At 43.6% G+C, this 20,108-nt stretch overlaps 2 protein-coding genes across 3 annotated transcripts in view; one reads left to right on the top strand and one right to left on the bottom strand.

The window, feature by feature from the left end:
* The window catches only part of LOC141925110 (TGF-beta receptor type-2-like), a 32,846-nt gene extending 24,873 nt beyond the window's left edge, over positions 1-7,973 (top strand). The window contains exons 4-7 of one of the 2 annotated variants that reach the window (XM_074828678.1): positions 1,437-2,245; positions 2,362-2,503; positions 3,743-3,870; positions 7,761-7,973. In XM_074828678.1, the coding sequence (XP_074684779.1) occupies positions 1,437-2,245; positions 2,362-2,503; positions 3,743-3,870; positions 7,761-7,973 (1,292 nt within the window). Of the gene's footprint in view, positions 1-1,436; positions 2,246-2,361; positions 2,504-3,742; positions 3,871-7,732 lie in introns of both variants that reach the window. The other variant, XM_074828679.1, reaches the window with a different exon arrangement.
* A 3,408-nt stretch (positions 7,974-11,381) lies between these two features.
* The window catches only part of OSBPL11 (oxysterol binding protein like 11), a 43,224-nt gene continuing 34,497 nt past the window's right edge, over positions 11,382-20,108 (bottom strand). The window contains exons 10-13 of the mRNA XM_074828677.1: positions 19,496-19,682; positions 15,462-15,644; positions 14,704-14,857; positions 11,382-13,315 (exon numbers count right to left, since the gene is read on the bottom strand). Coding sequence (XP_074684778.1) covers positions 13,238-13,315; positions 14,704-14,857; positions 15,462-15,644; positions 19,496-19,682 — 602 coding nt within the window. The 3' untranslated portion in view covers positions 11,382-13,237. The remainder of the gene's footprint in view (positions 13,316-14,703; positions 14,858-15,461; positions 15,645-19,495; positions 19,683-20,108) is intronic.

Genomic DNA, 20,108 nt, shown 5'->3' with positions numbered 1-20,108 from the left:
CTGAGCCTGGCCCTGGGGATCCATCTCCCCTCAGCAGGGATGGAAAGACCCACACAACAGTGCTTGACAAGGCGTGGGTTTAGAGACCCATGGTTACAGCCAGAGCAGCTACATTTGCTCTCCCTGGAAGGGATCTAAGCCATGCTGCAACCCCTCTGCATCAAAGGGTTTGCATCAGGACAGGGCATCCTCATGAAGGAATTTGCTGAAGTTGTGTTAACTTCCCCTTTCAGGACTCGTGCATGCAACTCCCTTAAAAATATCTTCTCTTTCTTCAGAGTTTCAAAGATGGGATCTTGAGCATCGGGTAAATCCATTAAAGCAGTAGGTGATATCCAGGCCTAACACTTTCCAAAATAAACATATTCCTGAGTTAGTTATTGATTTATATCAGTTTAGGTTGATCTTGTGGTTTGAACCTGATGCCTATTTTAGAAACGCTTTCACAGCCTTGCAGAAATTAGCTGCAGCACATTTTTTTGAAATTTGCCAAGGAAAATAGCTAAACGCTCTGTTTTTCCAGAACCTGAATTATGATCTGCACACACTGAGGTCAAGCAGCGAGAGTTTTGCTTATGGAATGATTCTTATCCCTCTTCCCCTGGGTTATTATACTTGGCAGAAAAACCTCTGAGTAAGATTTTACTTGAATATCTCTACTGAAGTCAGCATGTTTATTCCAGGAATCGTGAACATCAAAGGATCACACAATTATATGTTGTGCGAGGGTTAGGGCTTTTTGTGTGCATGTCCCCCCCCACCCCCGATGATCTGAAGGCTGAGAGGGGTTTAAAAGAAATAAAACAAAAGCAGCCATGCCCGGTCTGTTGACAGTGGTTGGTGGTGTAACACAGCAAGGAAGGAGATGCCAATGCTGTCAGACACTGATGAAACAATGCTACTTTACGTTAATTATCATGCAAAGTATCCCAGCGCTCCCCTGGGCTCGGTGGTCCCGCACACTGCCCACCCCCCCCAGCATCCCTCCTGGCTCTCTGTGCACCGCAAGGGTCCAGCAAAGCTCCAGCCCCAAATCCCCTCAGAGATTTGCTCTGTTCAAGCCTCGCCTCAGCTTTATCACTTATTTCCACCTCAGCTCCCCTCGCCGTGAGCGCAAGCAGCACTTGGGAGGCACCGAAGGGCAGCCGAGCCGTTTTGGCGGCAGCACCTCATGTGCCACACCACCAAGTAATGCCAGCCAGCGTGCTGAACCCTCACTTGATAAAAGGAGCTAAATTTGAGACCTAAACCAAGCAGCCCCCTTAATAACATCTGGGTTCTTTGCTGGGATGGGGTTTGTGCGCAGCATGTGTCGCGGCCCTACAAAGGGCTGCGCTTCATTAACGGCTTCACATATTTTCCTCCTCCGCGTGATGAAAACGAGCTGTTGCAGGCCCGCGGCGGCAGTGCCCTCACCTTTGCTTTCCTCCCCGCAGGCTACTCCATGCTGCAGAGCAAAGAGGTGATCCCGGTGGCCGCCATCAGTCTCCTGCCCCCACTGCTGGTGGCGGTGATGATCACGGTGATATTTTACCTCTGCCGCACGCAGAAGCGGCGCAAGAGAGCCAAGGCATGGGGTGGGAAACCGGGACAGCCCCCGGCACTGCCAGAGCCGGGGAGGTCTGCTGAGGGGGAGGAGAAATTGTCCGTGCTGATGGACGACAGCCCAGCCAGTGCCAGCCCCACCTGCGCCAGCAGCCGCCCCGCCGAGCTTCTCCCCATCGAGCTGGACGAGATGGTGGGCAAAGGGCAGTTTGCGGAGGTGTGGAGGGCCAAGCTGAGCCACAGCCGCTCGGGGCAGTACGAGACTGTGGCCGTGAAGATCTTCCCCTGTGAGGAGTACTCCTCCTGGAAGAATGAGAGCCAGATCTTCACCGACGCCAGCCTCAAGCACGACAGCGTCCTGCGGTTCCTCACTGCCGAGGACCGGGGCACAGGGCCCCGTCGGGAGTACTGGCTCATCACCGCCTACCACAGCCGGGGCAACCTCAAGGACTACCTCTCCCGCCATGTCCTGAGCTGGATGGACCTGCAGAAGATGGCGGGCTCACTGGTGAATGGGGTGGCCCACCTCCACAGCGACTACACTGCCTGCGGCAGGCCAAAAATCCCCATCGCCCACCGGGACATCAAAAGCACCAATGTCTTGGTGAAGAACGAGCAGGAGTGCGTGCTCTGCGACTTCGGCATCGCCATACGCCTCGACCCTTCCCTGACGGTGGACGACTTTGCCAACAGCGGGCAGGCAAGTATGACTCGCTGGCCCTCCCTGGAGGGGACCCTTTGCAAACCATCCCTGCTCACCCCATGGCCAGAGCCCTCCCCCACACCTGCTAATGCCTCTCTCCTCTTTGTGGGCAGGTGGGCACCGCCAGGTACATGGCCCCAGAGGTCCTGGAGTCCAGGGTGAACCTGGAAGACCTGGAGTCTTTCAAGCAGATGGACGTCTACTCCATGGCCCTGGTTTTGTGGGAAATGGCCTCCAGATGTGAAGTGGTAGGAGGTAGGAGCATCACACAGGAATTGCTACTTGCCTTTTTGCTCCCTTCCTCCCCGTATGGGGACGTGGCTCACCTCATGTCCCCAGTGGTGGCATGGGACCTGATTTGGGGTGGCTTGCATCTCTGCAGGGCTGCTAAGAGCTGGTGGCAAATCCTCCCCCACAGCTGCCTGCCCCATGTGCCGTGGCTCGAGGGTGCCAGCTTGGTGGCAGAGGAGGAGGAGGACAGGACCCCAGAGGGTTATCTGGTCCAGCCCCTGCTCAAAGCCAGCCAGTCACCAAGTCATATCCCAGTCAGTGCTGGCAATGCAAAGCAAACCAAGCAGGAAGAGCCAAAGCTGCCTACCCCTCCCTGGCCACAAGTTCTTTTTTTCCAGACAACACCAGAGAGTTTATGTTGCAATGGGAACTCACAAACTCCAGCCTCTGACAGAGCCATGTCCCCCCCTCACTTCCCAGAGCCACATCCTGGCATCTGAAATTGCATGTAGCAAAACATTAACTGCCCTGCTGTTAGCCCCTGCCTGTCGCCGCTCTTCCTTTTTAGCTCTCTCCAGTTCCTTCCCTGTTCCACCTACTTACAATAGAAGCCCACAGAGCTGCAAGCAGCTCCAAGCCCTGGCAAGAAAGCTGCCCCAACTGCCCTGCATTCCCCACGCTCGGCCGTGGGAGACCGTGGCCTGGTTCAGATGCCCCATGCATCCTTTGCTCCTGAGCCAGTGTCCCAAGCCATCCCTCCCCACTAATATTTCACCCTGCATCCGCATCCGGCAGGAGCTGGCAGAAACCAGGGTGGCCTCTTGCCTCTGCAACAGGGAGTTTCTCCTCAGGCTCCCATGACATGGGGTTGCTCTTCTGGAAAGGCCATTTCACCTCTAACCCAATCCATGTCTGCAGCAGATATCTGGATGCTGGTACCGTAGTTGCTTCTCCCATCTTTCACCAGCACAATGCGTTTTACCTGCTCAAAATATGTTCCACCCAAAGACAGACCAAGTCTTTTGTAATGCATCGCTTGGGTTCAGGAAGGTGGTCAGATGGTTCCTCAGTCCTGTCTCTGAAAACAACCTCTACGTGAAAACCCAGCACTATGTTTCTATGTTCAAATTCTAAATTGTTTCCAGATCCATTTATTTTTGCAGACTGATAAAACCAAATTTATTCTCATCCTGTGGACCATACCAAAGCAAAGCAGTGAATGCATTAAAAACATCCCATAATGCTGCTGCTGCTTCCTTGCAGAGGTAAAGAATTATGAGCTGCCTTTTGGGTCAAAAGTCCAAGAGCAGCCCTGCGTGGACACCATGAGGGACATCGTGCTGCATGGCAGAGGCCGACCCGAGATCCCCAGCAGCTGGCTCGTGCATCAGGTAAGCTGGGAGTAGCTGGTTCAGAAAAAAGCAACCCACATTATCCTACCTCACTAGACCAACCTGAAAAATTATTAAAGCTGTAATCAAAGCAAAAGTGGACAGAACTCCTGGGCCCTATTTCCAGCTCCACTTTGGCTGGCTAAGACCACATAACCCCCACTAGACCCATTTCCCTGGTGTATAAAAGCCACCAGCCAGGTGTACAGCAAAACTTACTGATCAATAGCTGTGATCAGGAAGCGCTATGAATGCCAAGGGATGGTATTCAGTTATCTTGAGGATAACAGCAAAATGGAGCACTTCAGTGCAGGCTCTTCTCATGAAACAGTTACTCATTTGAGTCCACCCCACTTCTCCCCTAACCACCACATCCAGAAAGCTCTAGCTCAAAAAACACACAGTCCCTCGCACACAGCCATCTCATGGCAGGGACAGAGGGGAGGAAGGTGCTTTCCAGCCTTCTGCCTGCTTCATTGTGGAGGTGTCACGCTCAAGATTACCTCTAACATGAGGTCATGACTTGGCATGTGAGAAGAAAGATTTCTACAAGGAAGCATCTCCCTCGGGTGAAACAACCAGGAAACACGCATGAAGCTGAGAGCAGGGAACCTGCTAGGCTCAAGCCTTGCTGAGGGGAAGTCTTTCACCAGCCTTCAGCTCAGAAGGTCTCAAAGCAAAGCGTTTCAGCACAGAAAGCATGACCCAGTGCTCTAGAATAGAAACACTTCAGCAATAATGAGATGTGCTCTGTTAAAACCATCCACGAGCACACCCAGACCAACCAGCTCCAGAAATATAGCTACCTCCCAGCCCTGACAGGGTCCTCTTTTCCCCAGGTCCAGTACCTTCTTCCACACATTGAGGACACAAGGGGTAACAGGCACACTGACCATGATTTTCAAATCTTGCCTGACTTTGGTACTTCTTAAATTTCACATGTCTTGTGGAAAAACACCATCCACTGATCAACAATTCAGTTCATCTGAAAAACAAGCTGAAACATTGAGCCTGCTGTCTCAAAGAGCCTTGCAGTGTACAGTGCATCATTTTACAGTACCCACCCATAAAACACACTGCTACTAGTCTGCCTAGATGGCACATAAAGCCAGGCTTTTCAAAAGGAAAGAGATAATTTCACGATCTTAGGAGGCCATGTGTTCCCTACAATATCTCCTCTCAAAACCGTATTTGTCCAAAGACTCAGAACCAACCTGACCGACCAAAGCTGCGAACAACATCAAATGAATCTGTGGTTTCTGCTGGACTATCAGTGAGTTTATCTGTCAGTAAGTCCATTTCTGAAGTTCACCCAGCCTTTTTCCTTGATGAGGGCAAACACAGGAACATCAATCAGCACCGCTACATATTTGAAGCCTTTGAGTATTCATCTCAGACATTCACCTCCCAGGATCTCTGATAAACTTTGAAACCACAGAACAAAATATACAGAGGCTTGGGGTGTCAAAAGTCACCCTCTGATAGAGCCTGACCACAACTGCACTGTTTGCTGAGCTGAAGAAGGGCCGACTGCAATCACCTCCAAGAAATAACGTTGCTGTAGTTGGGTTGCTCTAGCACATAAACAGAGCAAGACTTATAAAGCAGTAACTTTTACTAGACCACCTGATGTTCACTGGGGAAGAGGAACAGAAAAGCCACATTGTGTTCCTGAAAGTTTACCTCCGACTAATCTTAGCTAGTGTAGTAAACATCTTACAAGCCTGGCTTTACATGATTTTCTGGGCATTCTGCAGCCAGTCTCCCCAGGATGAGGCATAGGGCAGCACCATCTGCTGGGGAGCAGCAGAAAGCCACCAGTTTGTACCACTTGGGGTCAACAGCTTCCTGTGGGAGGAAGCATTGGGTGACACCAACAAAGGGTGACAACTTGCTCACCTGAATGGGAAGCACCCATAGATGTTCCCACCAATGAAAGTAAGTTTGATTCAGGGCTCCAAATGCTACTTCTACATTTCAACCATCAGAGGCACTCTCAGTCAAGTGAGGACCTACATTGTTGGCCATGGTTTAAGGTTTTCAGCAAACATAAGCATTAATTTCCCTGACAGAGCTGACTCACCCAGCATGCTGCCCATCAGCAGCTGCAAGGCAACTGTTTGCAAGACTGCACAATAAAGCCAACCAAAGAAATTTATCCCCAAAGTTTCCCACATAACTTACGAACACCTTAAGCCCATGCTTCCACCTCACTTCACACCCCACATTTAAAAAAAAAAAAAGTGGTTATTTAGGTCAGGTGAATTCCAGATCTGGTTCATGAAGCAACTGAACAGACTGTTGTACTGGCACAACCAAAGGGCTGGTACAGGACAGGAAGGAGCAGTGGGAGCTTAAGTCAATATTGCCACTAAAAATATACTTATAAAACTCAGCATCCTTTGGAAATCTGAGATACCAAATACAAAACCCAAACCAAGTCCATTTTGTGAGTGTAACAAGATGTTCCAGTTGTACCATTCAAAAGAGCATCATTGCTACTTATGAGGCAAACTGCAAATAAATGTCATGATTTCAGGGCAAAATAAGCACAGAAAAAGCTAATGACTAAACCATATGACCAGTGCCATGCTCTGTTTGAGAAAAGGCTTATTTTAAAAGCTTCAGCTAAGCTAGCTGATTTTTTGCATGCTAATCAATTATCCTCAAATCCATTCAGCTAAGCTAATAAATGTGTGATGTAAGAGGTACCGAAACGCACCATCTGTCAGTTTTACTGCACAATCCTGTTCTCTCTAATCTGTGTCCATTATGGAAGATTTAGTGCCATGAACCTTAGCAGAAAGCAGTGGGTTTGGAGTTAAGTGCAAAAGGACAGATGACACTGATGGTACATCTCTGTAGGACTTGCATTTTCCTCTTGTGTTGGTCCGTATCAGGCTGTTGGGTTCTCTTAATTGCAGATTAAGAAATATACAAAAAACACTGGAAAACATGAAGCTTTATTTAGAATAATGATTTTTCCACTGGGTTGCAACCTTGGTTGACAATGATGCAAAAAGCAATAGCGCATGATAGGAATTATACAGGCAAAGGAAAGTTCAACATACCTTCTGCTGCTAGCTGTGTACTAGCTTAAGAGTGGGGAAAAATACTAGCTGAATGCTGCCGTTTTGTTTGTAAGCCCAAAATATTGGGACTCTCTTCAGAGCACTACATTACTGGGAGATATAACCATTGTAACTGAGAGGAACTGAATGTGTCCTGAAGCACACCAAGAAGTACCCAATCCCACCTAAACCGAGACGCCATTTTGTGGTGAGAAAACAAAGTTCAGCTGCACACTGCAATAAAATATTTGGCATGGCACACCCTTTCAGAAAGCTGCTAAAATAAGAAGTCAGATTTAAGAAGTTTAATTTCAAACTTGCCTTTGAACCCCCTCTGCCCCTTCCCCTCCATCCAGGTGTAACAGTCAGGGCACAGGCTTGAAACCCAGAGACCTGGGCTCAGCTGCCCACCTCCAGGTCACCATCTGCACCTCTCCTGTCCCTCCTGATTTTTTGGATGCTCTGATCTGAACGGGCAAGGCTGAGACAGGAGATGGAGGGCCTATTTCCTTCCAGCCCCTATCTAAGTCCCACAGTCAACACAAACCAACTTCCAGGGAGGATTTCCAGGGAGTGTGGAAAACACTTGGGACCAGATTCCCAGTGAGCCGAGGCTGCTGCTCCAACACAAGTGGTGCCAGCATTGGCACTTGCCATGACTTACCAAGGCTGTTTCCTCCTGTGCTTAAGACTGGCCAAAAACAGTGTTTCTACAGGAAGCTGTCAAAAGTAGGGTAAACCACTGTGATTGCATTAGGTCAGCTTCTAGCTCCTCTTTCTCCTGCCTTCAGGTCTTAATTTCAGCCCTTCTGACTGCAGGGAATGCGTTTTCTGTGTGACACCATCACGGAGTGCTGGGACCATGACCCCGAGGCTCGCCTCACCGCCCACTGCGTGGCCGAGCGCTTCAACCTGATGGCACAGATGGATTGTGACGACATCCTCAACAACAACACGGACAACGAGGCCAGCAAAACAGCTTCTCCAGGCGGGGAGCACCAGGACAGTGATGGGAGCAGAAATATGCAGTGACACAGCAGGCAAAAAGCCTCATCACGAGAAACGAGAGGATAAGTGAGAAGCATTTAGCTCATGTGAAAAAACCTCGCTCCATTTTCCAAAATGGAACTAAGATCTAATACATAACTTATTTATAAGATCTGTTTCTTCCCACAGATACAGTGAACTGTGGAATCAATACTTTGGTTAAAGTGCAACATTATATATGAACTGATTTTGTACTTACTTTAAATGTATAATGATGCAAAGCATTCCTTTTATTATTTTTTAAAATAATAATGTTTAATCTTTTATTAATAAGCACCTGAATCTCATGTCTATCTTTTGAAGTCCTTCCATATTGCCATCAGGAGTTTCTCTAACTGCTTATTCTGCAGAGATCAAGACAATTTTCAATTTTCCTTTTTTAATGTCTTACACACACACACACAAAAATATGTTGTACCAGCAGAAAAAACGTCTTGAGATGTAACACACACCCTCGGTGGAAGAAATGCTGGCACCCGAGATCAATACTCTGATCAGACAATAATCATTGATCAGACAGTCCTTAATACAATGCAAAGATACCCAATAATCCAAAAAAAGTCTGACTTGCTGCAACTCCAACACACCTTCTTTCACTGGGGAATTCCTGGGTACACTTGATAGTTCATGTGGGTGCACGAAATTTCTTTGATAGAAAAAAAAGAAGTCATCAGTATAGCCACTGCTGTTTCACTCCAAGAAGTCTCCATACAGGATATCTAGACAACTCTTTCCTCAGACCAGTCCAGTTTCCAGCCACCTCTGGCCAACAGATTTGTGCCACAGTAACAGTGTCAACACAAATGTATTGGCTAAAACTTATTGCAACTCTTTTGCACCCCTCTGCTGTGTTACTCAACCTGAAGAAACATGATCAGACAGAACCAGGACCTTTACTCCCATAACGACCAGATCAAGCCAGGCTGCCTCTGTAGTGGAACGGCAATTAAGGGAAGGTAAGTCATACCTCACTCTGAACCCTGGCACTGTGCAAATCTTAATCCCTCCACCTTTGGAAGCAAGTGGTAATAAAAACCTTAGCTGCTACTAAGCTCTGCAAGCCCATACCTGACACTCACCTACTCAGAGGTGTATCTTTCAGGATAGCATCGGAGAGGAATTCTTTGCTTGCCAGCATGCAGCTGCATGGATCAACCCCAACAAGAGAGGGGAAGGGAGAAAACCATACAACTGCCACGAGCTTTCTACAGCTGAGGATCCCTGACATGGAGCAGGGAAGCAGATCTGCAGGGCTGGTTTGGTTTTCTAAAATGCACAGTTATGACAGCACCAGCCCATACAAAAAAGTTTTTCTTCTCTCGCTGTTATTTCCACATCTTTGGACTGTTTCCACAGCTCCTGAATTAAAAGCCTAGAACAAAATTGTCTCTAAACCCTTCAAAGAAGGACGGAAGGGGATTGAATTAGGTTGCATCAAATCCAAATAATAAAAACTTACTTCAGCTACCATGTATAAGTCTCCAACTGCACCTGTGACCATGCCTTTCATTCTCACCAATCCCCCACCTGTCATCTTATAATTTTTTCAAGCTAACCCTTTTCTCTTGAAGGATATCCTCCTCAGTTCACCATAAACACACCCTTTCCACCCAAATGACTTCAGTCTCATTTCTTTAATATGTTAACCACTGCTCTACTGTATGTATGTCCAAGAGAAACAGAGAGCATGGGGCAGCTTTTCTGACATGAAGATGAACTATGGGAACACACCAAACTCCCCCCAGGCTGTCCGATCTTTCCTTCAGTGCAGAATTTCCCCTACCAAGTTTTGTACCAAGTTATTAGAATAAAATACTGATGAATATGTTTACTTCCTCTTCCAAGTTCATTCAAGAGGCTGTAAAAGACGCTCTGACCTGTTCTTCCCACAGATGACTGGGACAGAGGGGGATCAGCCCACGCTAACTAGTCATTGAAGGCTGCATCTCTGATTCTGATCGCTGAAATCCAAATTCTCCTGGGGAGACAGATACTTAATCCTAGGTTTGACAGTTTATACTGTAAATATGCTGAAAAACTTCTCAATCTATTCCCCTCCCCACACCTAAAATCTTCAACACTTCAATTTACATATTGCCTTTTCTTTCATGAAAACCAAGTCCAGAATCAAGCTTTCAGGATTATACGCCTGAATGCCTGCGTTAAATAGGAGTGACTTGTCATGTTCTGTTTTCCAGGAGCAGCAGGTTACACAGCACCTCTGAAGAGAGACACTTATTTAAGCCTCATGATCTGTTTATAACTCAGGGAGCCTGAAACCACTGAGATCAGTAAAAATTTTGCTCTTAACTTCAGTGGAGCCCAATGCAACCAAGAAGACAGAAGGGAACATAAGCTGAAATCCTACATTTTGCCATGCTCCCCATTGAACACATTGTGGTTCTAGCAAATATCTAGACAGGAAGCAGCAGTGAGCCCTTCCCTTCACTCCAGAAGGTACAAGATGGAAACAACAGCAGTTATGCAAGAGAATCAAACCTGGCCAGATTTAAAAATACATCCATTAGTTCACAGGGTGCTTGCAACTCTCAGGAGAATCACATAAATGTCTTACAATTTAAGCTAGATATTCAGTGGCTGGAATTTTATGTTTTTTAAATGGTTTTCAACTCTGTCCTGTTTCTAGAGTAACTAGAAATTTGCATCATAGCTAAATCCACATCAGGAAGCCATTCCAGTTCTTGTGATCATCTGAGCAAAGGAATGCTTTACCTTTTTTTTTTTTTCTCTTTTTCTTTCCCCCAGCAGCACCCCCATGTTAAAAGAAATCGTTTCATGTATTTTAAAAGACTACTTCTTCAGCATTGGGTCTATTTTTACACAACAAAATTAGTAACAGCTTTCTTAGTGTGAAACCACAAGCATACCAGATGAGGGTGTAAGAGAAATAACTTGACTAATAATATTATATATAAGGAACACAAATGGGTTTATGGTCAACATGGGAGCTTTTCAGTCTGTTTTACAGCCATCACCGTGACAAATTCCCAAATCAAAACTTTAAGCAGAGCTCAGTGACTGAGTCATAAGTCTATATTTTAATAAGCACAAGTTTGATCCCTGGAGTATGCTCAGCTGATAAAGGTTTGTTTTCTGCTCTGATCACTGCAATATTAAAAGCTGGACCTTGCACCACAGCCCTTGCTGTTTGTTTAAAGCAAACCTGCCATGTGACACAGATAAAACTATGAAACATATACAGTGTTGTCAATTTATTTTCTGTCCCTCTGCCACCCCCAGTTTGGTGCAGGTACTGATGAACCATGGATGTTCAGGCGTTGCCACCATGATTCCTACCCTAAATCCTGGAATTGGCTGAGGAGCACATGCCAAATGCACCACAGACCCAGAAACAAGGAGGAACTAATCCCACTGCTTTCATTTTTATTTTTATTCCTGGTTAAACATGAAAATGCCCAATGAATATCCAAAACTAACAACAGGATGGTTGTATAGAATATCACAAACTAAACATCAGGGCCTAAAACATTCTTCTGCTGGAGAATATAGTTACTTCTCAAGTGCACAGTGCCAAAATATCCCACTTTAAGGGCCAACAAAAGCCCAGACAGACAGATCCATCATAAAAGATAACAACAACCTACTCTTCCTGGTCACCTGATCTCTAGGAAAGCAGACAGAACAAATGAATCATTTTGTAGTTTTATTATCCCCACCCCCAACTTCTCACAAACGGACTATGACTCGCATCAAGATCTCAGTGCATTTCACAGCAAAAAAATGTACAAGAGAATCGAAATAGTTGTGCATAAACCCAACTCTTTTTTTGCACAATTTACAGTTTGTGTTGAAAGTTAACATGGTTATTTAAACCTTCTGATGCATTCTTACACTTGTATCTTCTCCATGGAAAACATCTTACCAGATCACACAGTTGTGAGTTTTCATAATGCTGGATCAGGTGCAGCCATTGCCATGGCTGGGAAGTGGCAGATAATGTTATATACACTGATTGGAAGACTACATCAGAAGAAAAAACAGATTAAGGCACCACTGTTGGAAAAATTAAGGTAGCTTGTAGTTACAACAATAATGAAAGCCATAATAAGTACTATTCTTAATTGCCAGCAATTCTTAGACTTCAATAAAATAGTTATAAAAAAAACAAAGGATGCTTGTACCTGAATACAGTTTCCTGATATCTGATTGTGTTTCAAATCAATATTCAGTCCTCAGTATAATCAGTTTGGGGTTTTTTTATGGTAAGATGAAAAACCAGGACCTACAGTCCATGTATTCACAGGTCACATTTCACTGCTTTGTTCTGAATAACACCACAGAAGAAAAACCAAAACAATCCAAAGGACAGTTTGTAACACTGATACTTCACCTCTGAGATGATTAGATGGGCAGAGAAATTCAATACAAAATTGTATGTTTTCTGTTCATTTTGAAAGCCTTAGTCCTCAGGAAGGGAAGGTGGAGGAGAAAAAAAAAAGGCCAAACCTTATTACATTATAACATGAGAAAAATCAAAGTCACTCAGAGATTTAATAAAATTAGGAGTTGAAAAGTGTTCAAATTACTTTTCCAATTCAAGTCAATTATTTCAAGTATATTAAAATGTTTCAGAGGAAAAATTTCTCCATGGTTACAATTCTAATTGCTTTTATAAATCCATAAAAAAGAAAGGTAGTCTCTACATATATCCCATATTCCTCCGATGCATGCACACATTCTCTCTGAAGAAAAAAGTCATCACGATCCAGTTGTTTCTTAACACTGATTTCAGGCACATCTTCCAAACACCCTCCAGTTTTCACCAAAAAGTTTAATCACTGGGCATAAAAGCAGCAATTTTTTGTTGCTGTTGTCTACATGGGTACTGAGCAGGTTTCAGTTATTAAAGAACTTGACGCAGATTCTGAAAAAAGTTCCCACGTCACTCCAAAATCTAACAGTTCCTTCTTCTCTTAGGCAGCTTTTGCAATCAGATCTACTTAGAAGAATTTTTACACAATCCAGATAAATCTTTTGGATCATACAAAAAACAAGTTGGTTGAATGTACCTGGCAAGTTTGTCTCTACAACTTTGATTATTTTTTTTTTAAATCTTTTTTTAATAGCTTTAAAGTGCCCTAGTATATTCATTTCTTTATGCTCATTTAAACTTTCACAAATACATAAAAAGGGGACACTCAGTGCGATTACTGTGTTTTGAGAGACAGAGGAAAAGGAGAGGAAAATCAGAACTCATCTTAAAGCGTCTAGTTAGTGTCCGTTTGCTGAGTTTGTGCAGCAGAGACTGCTTTCCAGAGGGGTTTATGATAAACCCAGCCATCTCCCTGCAATTTAAAGAGAAAATATGGTTATAATAAAGACACTGCCCCGGGAGAATTCCCTTCATGCAACTGTTAGACTGATAGCTGTGAAAACTGGAGGGACATATCTTATACCTTTGACCCCCACAGATTAAGACACAGAGATCAACACTGCAGGCTTCTGAGACTACTGCAGAACATGTGCGGACTCTTGTCGAGCCACAGCACTCTCTGGGAATCGACTGCACTTGTAATTAGCCCAGATGGAAAGCCATGCTTTTCAACTCCATGATCCAGATTATTTCAAAAAGCCAAACAAGAAGCCAGCAGGATGATCAGCTCTAACGCAGCCCAACTACTTACCTGGAAATGAAGCTCAGAATTACGTTTAAACATTTTCTGAATAGATCTGTATCTCAGATTAGCAACAGAATTTCACCTCTTCTAAATCTAGATACTAACAATACAAATATCTAAGTCTGAGCTAATCATACTAACATAGCTTTAGAGAACAAAAACCTTTATTGGAGCTAACAGATAGTTCTGAACTGTAAAACACAAAACTGGAATAAGCCCAAGGAAAAACTTTTTAGCCTATGTTTAAAATCCTTGATAGATCACAGATATGGGAAGAAGGGGGAGATCACAGATATGGGAAGAAGGGGGAGTTACATTAGTGCACTAACAGATCAAGTTTTCACTACAAGGAGAATCTAAACTACTACAGCATAAATTTTAGTTGAGTCCTCCCCTCTTGCAAGGGGCTCAGCAAAGCTCTCTACACAAGCACGGTCTCATTATCTGGATCACAAGGAAAGCCTATTTCAAAGTTATCATACCAGCAGCCCCCAGTCTTCCTGGGCAGGCTGCAGTTCACCTTGTTAAAAATCTTACTATATTATTATTACTACCATTATTGAAATACAGGTTAAGCCACTGAACAAATAAGCTCCATCCAAAACATAACATACAAGAAAAGGTTCTAAGGTGAGAATGGACTCATGTTCCTTCTTGCCAACAGTAATATCTTGGGTTCGTATGTATAAAACAAGCAAAATTAGTACTACTGATTGTTTTCTTTAGGTATTTATTGTTACAGTCTATTTACATGTGTACGTGTAAAGCTGTTTTCGATGTGCCCTGAGGAAGTGCCTGGTAAGACAAATTGGACTACAAAACAGGTAAACATTTTGTTGCAAGGGAATTGCAAAATCAAAGTGTTTGGGAAGTGAAGGGTGAAGTCATACCTTTACATGTTTGGGAGTGCTTATCTCACCTTACTCCTATGGATCCCATGGAGCTAAACCATAAGATCTAAGGCCAAATATTCTGAAAGGACATGGACCCATATGTGCACCTATTTTCACTGTAGCTTTGCCTCTGCCTTTGTCAACAGCTAACTGAGAACTTACTTCTTTAAGGAAGTATTTAGTACACCAAGGTGTTTCTGTTTCAGCACGAAGCCTCTCTTCATTCCTCTGTCGTTCTTCAAGGGCTCGTTTGTGCTCCGTAGCCTTATCAATGTCTCCATCCCGCAGAGACTCTGTTACATGCTGCCACAGCCTCCTACAAAACCAATTGTTAAGTTTTCTCAGCCTGCCACCTCAAACTACAGGATAGCCACACGCAGTTCTTTCAGGACAGAAGCACTCCCTCCACTTACACAAGACAAACCAACTCAGGCCAGAGCACGATGGGGCAGCGCAGGTGGAAGGGCTCACGGCCGAGTCTTACAGCTACGCTAGCAATTAGGAGCGGATCGTAACGGCTCCGAGGCTTTGGCTGTGCCGATCTAATGTCTGTGTATATATCCTTTAAAGTTGATATGGAAGTGTTATGCAACAAGCAGTTTCCTGTGAGGACCTCCGTTGTCAGGAGCCACCCCCTGTGTAGCTAATGGTTAAAACAAAACTAATAAGGAGGCTCTGTTCTAGCAGGCACTTTATGAACTCATAAGAGAACTCGGTCCATGAATAGAAGAGACAAGACAAACAACCATGTGCCTACACTTGTTTTTCACTATGCACTTGTTTCTTGTTTTTAAAAAAATTAAAAATTAAGATCACTGCTGCTAAGCACTATCCACAAAAATCATCTACATTTGCAGGTTCTCCTAAGGCATTCATCAGACTGCTTAGGAAAAACAGACAATAGTAAACACATACTCTACCTAGATTCAAATGGTCCTTGTTTCTCAAGGGGCCGGACTCGTTTTCTTGTCACAGACAGCTTTGTCAAGTCCACGTATTTTGTCTCTCCATTGCTGTAGGTGAACTCAAGCACGCTGTTCCACTCCCCTTGCACTCTGCATACCACTGTGTTTGTCATGTTCTGCTTCACTTCACCTGTGACTCTAGGAAAGCAATTTATTTTTAAAAGGCCATGGCTGAAGACACCTGAGGACTATTCCTCACATAATCACTCAACTTAATTCTGAATGAGTTTGCAAACTTGTCACACTCCTGAAAAGTGTTTGTTACTTGAATTGCATTTGCATGGAGAAGCTCAAAGAGAAAAGTGACTTTCACTCGTTGCTCTAGTTCTCTTCACGTTACCCAGGAAACTCCATTTTTGGCTTCAGCTTAAACTTGTTTCAAACCTTTTAAGGGAACTGAAAATGAAAAAGAAACTAACACGGGCTAGTTCACGTGTAACAAGCAGTTGATCATTTCCACTTGAAACATCACATCAGATACCTAGTTCAGACTTTAAAAATAAAAATTAAACTTCCTAGCAAGAATGTATCTCACTATCTGCTGGCACTTTATTTCACATCTTTACATCTCCATGTTCTCCATGTGTAGGTGGGCTCAGACATAGTTGCTCACATAAGCAGCAGACACACAAAGGCAGAAAGCAAGGTAGGAAACTAGGAATCAGAACTGGTTTTCCTTCCTATCCCTTGCGCAGAAAACTCTGTCAATAGCAAGATATTTAATATCTTTCTGATATGCAATATTGCATTCAAGGTGTTGCACAAATGCTCAAGTATCACCATAATTACACACATTGATACATACTTTTCTTCTCAACATCAAGACCTGTCCAAAGACCTCCTGACACTCACATCATCCTGAATCAAGGAGTGAAAGCTTACCCAGCATTGCTAGGCAAGCAAATTGCAACCCTTAAACAGAACTTCTCTCCTAGCAAGAAGAAACAAAAGGGTCTGCACACTATGCAAACAAGACTTGAGACATTCTCACTTGTAAGGTGCTGCAGCATTCACAAAGGACACATCTCCAGCTCCAATTAAACTGCAATTACCTATACACAGGCATGCCACAGCACACCATTCCCCAGCTTCCCTTCCTGAATTTCATCAGTGCTCACACAAAGCACATGTTACATCTCCTTTCACACTTACATTATGTGCAGCTAGTAATAGCTAACTTGCACACCACTGGTTTGGTCTTATTTTCTTTGAGCAACTGCATACAGAAGAGTGGAAAGCAGCTTTTTCATGCCCCCACCCTGCCCATGCTGGCTGTGTGGTGCCACACTCAGAGGAAGAAGGAAGCACAGGACATGTAGATGCTGCTTCCCTTCTTCCACATGCACCAGTCACTTCCAGCTGTGTCTGCATCTACCTGTCCCCCCCTAAGCCTGGCATCAAAACAGAGAAATTAATTTTTCAGGCAACAAAATGAGTATCACAGGCCAGACCTTCCAGCACAGAGATACTGGCTGCCAGTCAAATCAGACCTGCATGGAATCCCCAGGACAAGTGGGAAAAGCTCGCAGCCAGCCCAGAGCAGGAGGCAGCAGCCAGGGCTTCTGCCACATCTTGCACATGTGGGAGGCAGCTGAAGCCACACCGTGGTCCAGCAGCTCAAACCTAATTTAACTTCATTAGAAAGATCTTCCAAAAAAACCCAGACTGATAAGTATGTGCTGCTCACACACCGTTTTCTATTACAAAAATTTAAGATCCATTCAAGAAAAAAGGCCAGAGTTGAAGCAACGTGAGCAATAAGAGCATGCTTACATAAACTAAAGTTTTTATGGTGGAAGTTAACAAACACTAACAGTTTCAGAAAACAACTGAAGGAGTAGACAACAAGCAAGCAGCCTTCATTTTGTGCTGCTTTTTCATCTTGTGATTTCCACACCTCAAAGCTATTACACAAGGCGGAGTCCCTGTCCTCCTCCCAGGAGGTCTCTGAACAGACTGAATCCACAGGATGCCAGAGACCAGCCCATTTGGACTTTGCAACTACATCTTCATAACTTTAAGAGCTTGATTTTCCCAAGCGATGTGTGGTTACAACAAAATGCTGACATCCAGTATTTTAATACCAATCACAAAATTACTCTCTCTGTTCAGCTTAAAGTGAACAAAGTTAGATCACTCACTACTAAGGTGCAGTATCAAGCTGCTACTTTAAACTCTCATTGCAACCTATAGTTCTTCAAGTTGCATTGCTCTGTGACACAAAACCATTCCCAGCACTGCAGATCATAATATCTGCCTGAACTAATATTAGTGATAAAAAATCTGCTAGCACTTATTTGTAAGCTTGGCATGAATGATATATGCCTAGCTGTCTGTTATCATCACCTTCTATCTCATCAAGCTAAAGTAGTACGGGACCGAGGAGCCAATATCCAGCTGAGGTCTAACAACAATGGTCACTCTACAAAAAAATCTATAACATTGCCATAGCAACTCACTTGCGCTCTGTGTAACCATGACAACACTGCTGCTTCCCCATCAAGAGATTCTTTTGGCAATGTCCAATCATCACCATGTCAAATTTTCAATAGTTACAGTACCTTGAACAGATCTGTCTTTAAAAAGCCTCTACATCTGTGACTAATTTCAGAGAGATAAACAACAAAACAGTTTCCAAAATTAAATCATTGAAGTAAAATTGCATCCTATTGCTTATTTTTTATGGCACAACAGGAGCTATTGCAAGGTGGAAGATACATTGTAAGTAATGGAAAAAAAATCCCCAATGATGTGTCACTTCAAAATTGTCACAAGTCAAACAGAGCTACATGTAAGCTTCAGTTCTCCAGATGCCATGGGGACAGGGGAGCTGTGCTTGCAAGTTAAGTTCAAAGCATATATGGGAATTTATGGGGCAAAGAGCTTCAAGGTGGAGGCTTCAATGGGTTTTTTTTGTTTTCCTTTAAGAAACAAATATGGCCTTACCCTACTGTTTCAGGAAAAGTGATTTAGAGAAGACCACTGATTTTTTGCAAGCTGAGAGAGCAACCCATGTTTAAGTAGTTCTGATGCTCTAGGTTGTTATATATTTCATTATTATCTCTAACACATTTAATCTAAGAAAGGTTTAAACAAGCACTGTCCAGTAAATGGCTGAGTGCAAAATGCTCTGGAATTAGATATTCTTTGTGTGACTGCTACTTAATTCTCCTCTTTCCTCAATTAATTGTCTCTATATTAGCACAAGGTAAATCTGCAGCAGTCTTACTATAAAACGTTTAAAAACATCAACGTTAATGAGTTTCAAAAGCTTTTACACCAAGTGTGCAGACGCTTCCTAGAATCTGCTAGAAGTAACCCCAAGCAAACTATTCCTGGATCTTCTTTCTTTTACCTGTTAGTTTTTAAACATGCATACACATGAAGAATGACCACTATGAGAATTACCATTTTCATCTTTAAAAGGCTATTTTTACCTAGAGATTTTCTAGAAGTTGCTTAAACTTGATAGTCTTGAATCTTTCTTATACAGAAATCCTAAGACCAATAAGTATCAGAAGACTATTTACTAATGATCCCTGCAGTGCAACTACAATGCGTGTTGCAAACAACACGCAACCCTTTAAGACAGCAACATCAACGTCATTTGAAACAAAGAGCAAATCAAAAAATAGGAAACACTAACCAACTTCTAACAGAACTAAGAGAATCTGTGGCAGCCAGGAATAAGAGCCAGGAGCTCTGTTTTCCCAGTGGTTTGAACAGAGTCAGACATGGAATTTCCTTAGTGTCTTTAAATGTAACCTGATTTTTCCTTGAGGGTCACATGAGATGCAGTTGTTTAGCTATGATATTGTTTAAGAGCACAGTAATACCTCAAGTGTTTATAAACAAGAAAAAACTACATTTTCTCAGACTATCAAGTAAGTATTATTCAGCACACAGAATGGGGGAGTTATGCAGCTACTGCAGTTCTAGAGCACAGATTATGTGGTAAAACAGAAAAAAAAAAAAAAAGGTGTTCTCACCGATGCAATTTGCCACCATAGAAGGGCTTGGTGTGAAAGTTAATACTTGCAGAATACCCAGTCTTCACACAGTTAATGTTGACTTTTCCTCCTAGTTCTACCCAGGGAACAGTTAGAATTGACCGAGCATATGCACAGGGCAGAGAGAACGTGTATTCTTCCCCATGTTCCAAGAGACTTAAGAGACCTGTGTGAAGAAGTACAAGAATCCCTAAATCAGCACCATTTTAGAAAAGACCAAATGAGTTATTGAAACAGAGCCAATACTACATCTAACTACTTTTCCTCACAGCCCCTCACACCAAAAAGAAAAAAACACACACACAAAAGTGACATTTATTACAGATTCTAGATACAAACATTTTTCTGAAAGTACTAACCTAAATAACATGCATTTATGTTTCTTTTGGGAAAAGATATTTATCCTAATAATACTGCTCCATAACGTACAATACTGTGCTGTGCAACATACTTTTCCATAGTATGTAAGAGGGCTGGTCACTCTCTTATTGATGGTTCTGGAGCACAGCAACACAAGACTTATGCTGACATAAGGAAATAACAAATGAATATCCTGAACCGCAGACCCTGAGGAAGGCCAATATTCCTGTTC

The sequence above is a fragment of the Strix aluco genome, chromosome 6 (assembly GCF_031877795.1).
Source record: "Strix aluco isolate bStrAlu1 chromosome 6, bStrAlu1.hap1, whole genome shotgun sequence".
In the NCBI taxonomy this organism is placed as follows: domain Eukaryota; kingdom Metazoa; phylum Chordata; class Aves; order Strigiformes; family Strigidae; genus Strix; species Strix aluco.
This window is presented reverse-complemented; position numbering and strand designations above follow the sequence as displayed.